We start from the raw sequence: 8,934 nt of genomic DNA on the forward strand, positions 1-8,934 counted from the left end.
GGTTGGACTCGATGATCTTAGAGGTCTTTTCCAACCTCAATGATTCTATGATTCTATGATTCTATGATCAGTGCTCAGAAGCATTTCTACTTAGGCATCATCTTTAGTAAACATCAAGGTGCATCTACCCACGTCCATAATACATGATATTTCTGATGATAAAGTTTTGTCGTGGGAGTCCAGGGGGTGCAAGCCAGTGCTGGAATTTAAATACTGACATCTGAACATGGAGTCACACGTATAGTGATAGAGTTACACATAGGCAAATAGATGAATATCAGTCAGTGGGTAACTGTAAGCAGAAAGTTTGGCTAGGAGAAAATCTATTGCAAGGATCAGAGGATCAATGGTATCTTTAAGGCACAATTCACAACACTAAGAGTTTGCAAAGCATTGCACAAGATTCACCAGCATGCCTCAAATACCTTGCACTGCCCTAGTGATACAAAACCATACACACAACATATGTCACCCCTTAAGCCATCTAAACAGCTGTCCTAACTCACCAGTGAATTTCACCCCTTGTGCATGAAACAGACATGAGGGCATTGAGACAATGCACACAGGCCATTACCATAGCTTTTCACAAAGTGCTATATTGTGTCTCTTCAGAACAAATCAATTCCACAGCCCCAGGGTCAGGCAGAGCCAGGAGCCTCACATGCTGATTCAGTGCAGTGTTAGCATTACTGCACTTGCTAACAGAGCCCCGCTGAACACTAGAAGCCAAAAGAACGAACTTGCACCACCCCATCTGTCTGCAAGGGCTACAAGTCCTTCCACTCCCTCTCCAGATCCAGGCGTAGTACTGCCCATACTGGCCTACAGTATCACATTTGATTGAGTCTGTTCATTACTATGAGATTTTGTCCCCTAAAAAAAGTTTACATTCTCAAAGATACACACATGTGGGACTTGTGTTAGACTATATGGAGCCCTGTTGAGGGCTTGCCACCTTTTGGTTCATTTTCCTGATAGAAAACATGACAAATCTAGACACAAGACTTAAAAGCTTTTGCAAAGCAAACAGAAATAATGAGTTATCCAAAGAAAATAAGATACCTGGGGACAATTATTACAATTAAGCTCCATTTCTAACTCTGTTCCACAAAGACAAAATTTTCAGCCAGTTCCTTAGGCTTTCCAGGACTGTCCTGCACATTTTATTTGTACTCTTTTCACAAATCAAAAGCAAAGAAACCTGGTGACCAAGGAAGAGGATGACCACTAGTGGAAGTCCATCCATGTCAAAAAACACATCAGCATTACTGAAAGCGTGCTACCGCTACCACTGGTTTTCTTGCTTCTCATAGTCATACCCATTCCCAAACTCCAGGCACATGTGTGCCACAGGCTATATCCTACATCACAACACTCGTGCCAGCAGTGCTTCTGCCCTGGCAACGCAGCTGAGAAAGGCAGACTCATCCAGGAAGGGTGATCTAACCAGCAGCTTTAGAGGCTCAGTGGCTCTTTCATTCAGCGGGGCTTCAGAACAGCTGCTCCTCTGCAAGGAGAAACCAAGATTCATTTTCTTCTCGTGAACAGCAAGACATTCCCTCAGACTTCTAATTTAGTGCAAATTCACAGACAAGTAGGAGCAGCAATTCTGCACCACAAACGATAAAGAGTTTAGTTTGTTTTAACTGTATGATAGGCATCAGATGAATAAGTTCAGCTTCTGAGTGAAATTTTTTAAATGAAAATAAATTATCATGCCTTTTCATCTAGTAAGTGCAAAATTACTCAAGTACTTTATTTATCCACCTGGAGTGTTTTCTAGTTCCATAACAAATTCCTTCTGGCAAGCAAGCATTCATGATTAGCCATAGTTTTAAGTAGCTTTTTATTTTGTCCAGAGATTTAAAATTTAATATAAAGTTTATTGTTTTGTATTTTGAGGAATATTAAACTATGCTCAGATTCAAAAGTGCCCTTCATTTATTTAGATTACTTTATTGTGTTATCAATGTAAAAAAACTTAGTAATCACAAAAAGCTCAAAGAAATACGAATTTTGAAAGAGCTTTTAGTTTTAGGGTAGGAACTGTGTCTCACGGTAGCCTCTTGTCTACAAAGTGCTTGTAAGGGGCTATCAGTATATTTCTTTCTCAAAAGGACCAGTCCAACACTTGAAACCTTAAACACGGGCTGTGATACAATGGTCACCAAATCAATTCATGTTCCCTGTGACAGAAATAGCAAACAGGCAGTGATGCTGAACTGATGCCTGCCTGCCATATCTGTCAGTGAACACTGTATGTTTGCACAGGTTTGTTTGTTTTCCAAGGGCTAGCAATGAGTAGGAGGATCAGGATCAATCTTATAATAAAATACCCTATGGATTTCTTTCAGCCACCCTCCAGGTATATCAGTTTTTAGACTCATAACCTTGACAACATCCTTTTGGAGATTCATACGCCACTCTTGTCTTCTCATACACAGCTACTGCAGCACAAATGGATCGGGTACTGCGGGCTGATCCACAGGTGCACGTGCTCGGGTGAGGCACACGTCACCATAGTATCAGGGTCCCCAGCAAAATGAACAAGAAAAAGCAGAGCTCCTGTTTCTTTCCAGAAGGCAGAATAAATGGAATATAAGTATGTGCACACCCAGGAACTACACAGGAGAATTCATAATCCTGTGCGCAGCAAAAAAGTGAGCTTTATGTGTTGTTTTAAACACTGTGAGTGCTTACCTCTTTTAGCTCTTGGACTTTCTGCCCAGACTGATGAAACTTTAACAATCAGCCAAGATAAAGGGAGCAGACATGCCTTCAAACCAGTCTTCTCAAGAGAAAGAAGGATGGACTTGGCACCCATGCACCTGACGCTGAAAAGCTGTAATCTGAAATCCCAGCTTGTAACCCTGGCTGTTGCTTAACTGGACCTCAGAGCCTGGTTCCCCATGCCCTGCCTCAGCCTCTGTTTTTCTTGCTGCTGACTGGGATTTCTCATTTGTGCCGTATCCCTGAAATAAACGCAACAAGCCTAGAGATGGCCTGTCAGAGTCAGCTGTTTATATCCCTGCTGAAGTCTGTCTGGAGAGCAGGATGCTCATTAAACAATATTTCACACATTGATGATCTTTCCTGTTTTTTTTTTTCCTTTCTTTTACAATAGCCTTCAGAAAAAGAGATGCATTTAAGAGTTGGTGCAACTGATGCATAATATGACTAAGTCAATAGGAAAGTAAAGATTTTTTAAAATGTAGATTATCGATCTTTGAAATTGTAAGGGCTCCTTCAAACTCATTAGGGTTTGTCGTGTCAATATGTTAATAAGGACTTCTGTAAATGAAGGTTAATGATGCTAGGGATAATTATCGCTGAAGAAACTCGCATATTTCTCAGTATTTGGAAACTCCATGCAAAGGTGAACATGTCAGGTTTTCCTTGATTACACCTTAGCTCCATTTCTGCTGTTAGAGTAGGGGGAAGATTTTCTTTGACACAGTGGGAAGTTAAACTCCCAGTTTCTTTGGAAATCAATGGTAGCTGAGCTGAGTAAGTCTGATTTGTGCTTTTTAAAATAAACCCCCATATACAGTGAGTGCAGCTGATTTGCAGATCTACTACATCCACAAGCCAAAATCCTTCTGAATATTTTTTCTTTCCAAAAGAATCTGAAATGTACAATAGTTGCTTTTCTAAATTAAACACTCAAGTCATGCTTCTTATTACTGTTCCCCACAAGACCATATATTTTGCTAAAGGGATGAAATGTTACAACTTGAAGAAAAAGAACCAAAGCTTTTTGTTAACTTGCAGGAATGTAAGGAAGTCCCTACAGCTAATAACCTGATTTTGCAGGGGGCGCATGTGCACATTTTTTTAATCTAAAAACATAAAAGTCAATATTTCTCAAGTTATTTCTGCTCTAAGGCTAGGGCTCAAATGCCAAGTACTGTCCAGATCATTAATGGTATAGCTCTGCTGGGGTTTCCCTTGCATGAATATATCTGGAAAGCTAAAATTGGTGGGGGATCATTTGATTCTCAATTATGAAGCACCAATTCCCCAAATAGTCCTTAGGATTATAATTTGTTTCCATGAAATACTTGGTGATAGGTTTTACTCATCATTTTTTCAAAAACAGTAGCAAGCATACTTTGGCAAAGTTTGAATTGGATTGAGGCAAACACAGCTTGACCAGCTTTTGTGGATGGAATCAAAATGATCTGGAGATGGGCTTTTTGATTTTTAAAGAAAGATAATCAAAGACAAAAGAATTCTGAATCCAGGCTAGGATATCTTGGCTCTTCTCCAATAGATTATTAAACTGGCAAGCCACAGCACAAATCCGTATTCTGGTTTGGAGGGGGAACAAAGGCTGACCAAAGGGTGTCAGCATGGTTCCTGTCTGGCATGATGCCCATCTTTGGTGGCCTGTAGGACCACAACAGAATCTGTTTTGTCTGCAGCCAAACTGCAACTCACAAAAGACTTTGCCGAAAGTGCCTCTGCATCCTGAAGTACTTAATCAGTGAGGTATTTTGAAGAAAGATATCTTCACACAGCAGAAAAATATCTAGCAGCTAGATATATAAAGTACCTGCTTATGAATCCTGTCATCAGAGGGAACGTTATAAAAAATACATGAACATAGAGAGATGCACTGACTGGTGTTATTGGAATCCTTCCCCAGTGGATCCCACTCCTTAGCTCTCGGTAATGTACATGGCCCTCCCTTACTTTACCCAAGTTGTTAGAGTTTATTCTGATCTTGAATAAGCGGATAAACAGCCAACAGACACTATATGAAGATGAGAAGTGGATTTCAAAATCATATTATACTGCAGATCACATCTGAAGTTATATTAGCCTATAAGAAAATATTAGTACATGAATCCGGAGAGCTTGTTCCTTGCATTAGGGGTTTACAGAAACACACACAAAAAAAGAGACCTTTTTACAAGCTTCAATAAACCATCACAGGTTCTGCTGGTGTGTATACATTTTAAGGGCTGGAATGACCAAGAGGAAACAAATCTTACAAGTCACAAGCTACTGAAGTTCCTGGTCCTGTGTTAGGAACGAAGCATAGAAGACAGACAACACTGCAAAGCAATGGTCTCTTTTTGGTGATGAAACAGTCACATTCAGCACACGTTATCCATTAAGTTAGCCTTGACAGATAACTGCACACAGTAGCAGCATACATGTTACTAAAAATTGTTTCTTTCTAAGGTTCATTCCAGGAATTCATTTGTAGCACACATATGTGCTATCTGATATATCTATTTTTATGAGACAAGCTGTATTCATTATTTGATTTTTTTACCATCTTTTTTTACCATCTTTTCAACTGTACCATCATTACAAAATGACCTAAAATCAGAGAATGCTGAAAATGGGACTGAAATACTTAAATTCTCAAGAAATCAATAAAAGTCTATCCATTGAAAACTCTCCTCTTTTGGTACTGATTAGTGGCCCAATACCAGGAGACACAAATATGCATAAGGAAAAAAGGTCTCATAGACTGGACACTTCTGAATTTGTTGACAGAGGCCACAGATACAACAGTACAATAGAACAGAACAGAATTTCTTACCTTTATGATGATTTGCCCCAGATGCTAATTTCCCCCACAGCGTTACAACAAATATTATTATTAGCAGTTTTCCTTTTATTGCTTTCTGTAAGTATCTCTTATTCATCCTGAAAACAAAAAAACACAAAAATTAGTATTTATCTTAAGACTTATCTAAAAAATATTTTTTGTCTTAATTTAAGGAGAATTCAAGAAGTTTTTATAAGTGTCTGGCTGACAACCCTTAAGTCTTAAATTCTGCTTAGCTTTAAATAAGGTACATCATATAAAGCATCAATATAACCTCCCTCCCTGGTCTGCCAGTGTTCCTCCACCCTGGTCAGTACCAGGAGAATTCAACACCTCCGCTCATCACATTTCTCTCAAGGCACAAGCAGTGGTCATAACCACAGCAGACTCCAAAGCTGGCAAGAAGGATGAATCCATGCAGCTATGTGGCAGGTTTTGATGAACAGAGCAGTTCCACTAGTGTGTTTGGGGCCAGTCATGGTCAATGTGGTTCTCTCTGACCGTGCAGTGGAGTTTTTAGCTTTCGGGATTGCAACTCTTTTTGGATTGTGACCATGAGTCATAAGGCGATAACAAATTTGAATAGACCTCCAGCACACGTACCAACCCTCCCACAGAGAAATCCTGTTATGAAGACATGAGTGGTTTGGAAACATGGACTCTAGCAGGGTGGATTCACCAGTCTCTCTCCTGTCTATCTTTGGGTAATGAAAAGATTTGATTTACTGCACCAAGGGAAATTGCACACAGCTACCCTCATCTTGCTCAGCGATGTTTTCACTGTGACAGCAAGCCACCGTGGTGGTTCAAGCACAAGGTAACACATGACTTATTTCTCAGTAACCTCCTCCAAAGACAAAATACCCCTCCACCTGCCAAAAAGAAAAGTTCAGGAACGTAGGCTCTACTGCTTAAGGATTACAGTTGTGCAGATAGTGGCAAGAGGTATAATAATGAAACCTTCTCTCACTTTTCATTCTCTGTAGAAAAGCCCTAGGGAGCTGGCTAAGAAACAGCTCTGCATGATGGTCATGTTTCTGCTGATAGGTCAATAGGACGATGATGCCTATTTCAAATCATTTATACTAGAAAAGCTGCAAATTTGATCACTTGAACAAAATTCTTGCTGTTTTGTAATGCCTGGAACTAGGGTGTCTTTCTGAGCAGAAAAAAAATGCATTGCTTCAGTATGGTTGCACATTTGCCTCCGATTATGTTCATAAGAACAGGGACGAGAGGAAATGGCCTCAAGTTGCGCCAGGGGAAGTTTAGATTGGATGTAAGGAAAAATTTCTTTACTGAAAGAGTGGTGAAACATTGGAACAGGCTGCCCAGGGAAGTGGTGGAGTCCCCATCCCTGGAGGTATTTAAAAGACGAGTAGATGAGGCACTTAGGGACATGGCTTAGTGGGTGGTGGTGTTGTGTTGATGGTTGGACTCGATGATCTTAGAGGTCTTTTCCAACCTCAATGATTCTATGATTCTATGATTCTAAGAAGCCCAAAGGAATTTAAGAGCATCTCTTTTACTCTGTTCGTGTACAATGCTATCTTGGGCAACCACAACTCTGTGAAAGGCAGACTGCTCTAATACAGAATTAACCAGTAGCCTGTTCAAAGTCCCAAATCTCTTTCCATTCCTTCAAAGCAATTCCTTTCCTCTGACCAAATTGCTTTCTAACAGAACACCACATGCTGATAAGGCAACCCCCACACAGACCCCACAACTCCACTCATGATTTCCAGACTTGTAACCACACCACTTCCCCCAAAACTGCCAATCTTGCTCTCCAGGAGATTGATGAGATCTTGTTAAGCACCGGTAAGTTTCTACACCAGGCAGTGTGTAACAAAACACTGCGACTCAAATTAAGAACCCACTGAGGAGTGTACCAAACCCTTTTAAACCTGAATTCAGAGCAAACAGAACTCAGCATCCTTTGACAGAAGTCACACATCTACAGTGTGTTTCCCAGAGGTTCAGATATCACATTTATCAGGGAAAAAGAGAGAGGAGTAAGCAAGTGCTGTATCTGGGATGGTGGATGTGCCCCTGAAAGCCTGACTGATTAATAATCACAGTGGAGGTCGCAGTGTGCTGTGAACCACACCATGCTCTGCCTTCTTGCACTGATTCCAGTGCCTTTGGAGTGTAAACTGCATATTCATCATCAGCTCCAGGTTTATGAAGCACTCAAAGCTAAAGGGAAATATATTATTTGTCACTGTAAATAAGAACAAAAAAATGAAACTGGAATGCACATTCAGCATATGCTCTTTCACAGCTATCTCTGTGAACAGAATATGAATTAACTCTTTCACTCCTGGTTTCTCATACTGCACCTGTTATGATACTGGTGCCAAGTCATCTCTCATTAAAATCAAATCTTTCTTCCTCACCTACCCAACACTGCTCAAAACCAGTGGGACTTGCACCATTAAGCAAAGTTGAATCTAATACAGTTCCTTCCTGTACTCTGCTGATGCCAGATTCACTCACTGTGCTGCGAGGCTGGCAACAAATGCACAGCAGAAAATGCAAACACATGAGGAAAAACAGTAGCGGCAGGGGGAAAGAGAGAAAACCAACCTATCTGCCTGTGAGCAGCAGCCCCTCAGGGTAGGTGGTACAAACCTCTGCCCACAGCCCAGCACACCAAAGAGGAGTAAGCCAGCATTGAATATAAAAGAGACTATTCTGCAAAGTAAAGGGTTTCAGCTTTGATGCAGAAAATCGAGGCTCAATGCCATTGCCAGGTTTTCCAATCATGAGAAAAACAATACACCATTTCTGTACCACAAGCCTATTACACTATTCTGCATTACTTATTTGTGGCATTCACCTTTAGAAGGACAAAAACCATAACTTTGTCTTATAGCACTCCCATAATAGGCACAATTAACAGAAAAGTCAGTGCAAGTAGCAGTTCTAGCTTGCGACTAACAGTTCAGAGGCCATCGGCAGAAGTACAAAAAAAGTATCTCAGCAGTTAAAGCATTCGTAACCTACAGCAGCTCAAATGAGAAAAAGTTGGAAGTTGATGTTAAGTTTCAAACTAATTATGCAGTATAACACTAGACCTGCAGTTGTGTGCGTTGGCCACTCACAACGGTCGGTCCAAGGACAGACGAGTGGCTGCATAAGCACAAACAAGGTACGAAGCGCTCTGCTCCCAGCAGTCCTGCTACACACACAGAAGCCACACTGTAGCAATAGAGCCCTAGAAATAAAAAATGAAGGGATTGTAGTCCAAGAAACTCGGGGGCTTAGGATGGATGCATCTCATCAGCAAAGCAGTCAAAGAGCTAGATAACAAGGAGAGGCCATGAGATATGCTTGGTATCTGAGCGCATGCATTATCACCTGGG

The 8,934-nt window shown here is 40.8% G+C and overlaps 1 protein-coding gene across 1 annotated transcript in view; it reads right to left on the bottom strand.

Moving 5' to 3' along the window:
- The window catches only part of FAM19A2 (family with sequence similarity 19 member A2, C-C motif chemokine like), a 46,411-nt gene extending 38,909 nt beyond the window's left edge, over positions 1-7,502 (bottom strand). The window contains exons 1-2 of the mRNA XM_019472545.1: positions 7,324-7,502; positions 5,558-5,664 (exon numbers count right to left, since the gene is read on the bottom strand). Of these exons, the coding sequence (XP_019328090.1) occupies positions 5,558-5,664; positions 7,324-7,502 (286 nt within the window). The remainder of the gene's footprint in view (positions 1-5,557; positions 5,665-7,323) is intronic.
- Positions 7,503-8,934: the final 1,432 nt, after the last annotated feature.

Source organism: Aptenodytes forsteri, unplaced genomic scaffold (assembly GCF_000699145.1).
Source record: "Aptenodytes forsteri isolate BGI_AS27 unplaced genomic scaffold, ASM69914v1 Scaffold4, whole genome shotgun sequence".
Lineage (NCBI taxonomy): Eukaryota > Metazoa > Chordata > Aves > Sphenisciformes > Spheniscidae > Aptenodytes > Aptenodytes forsteri.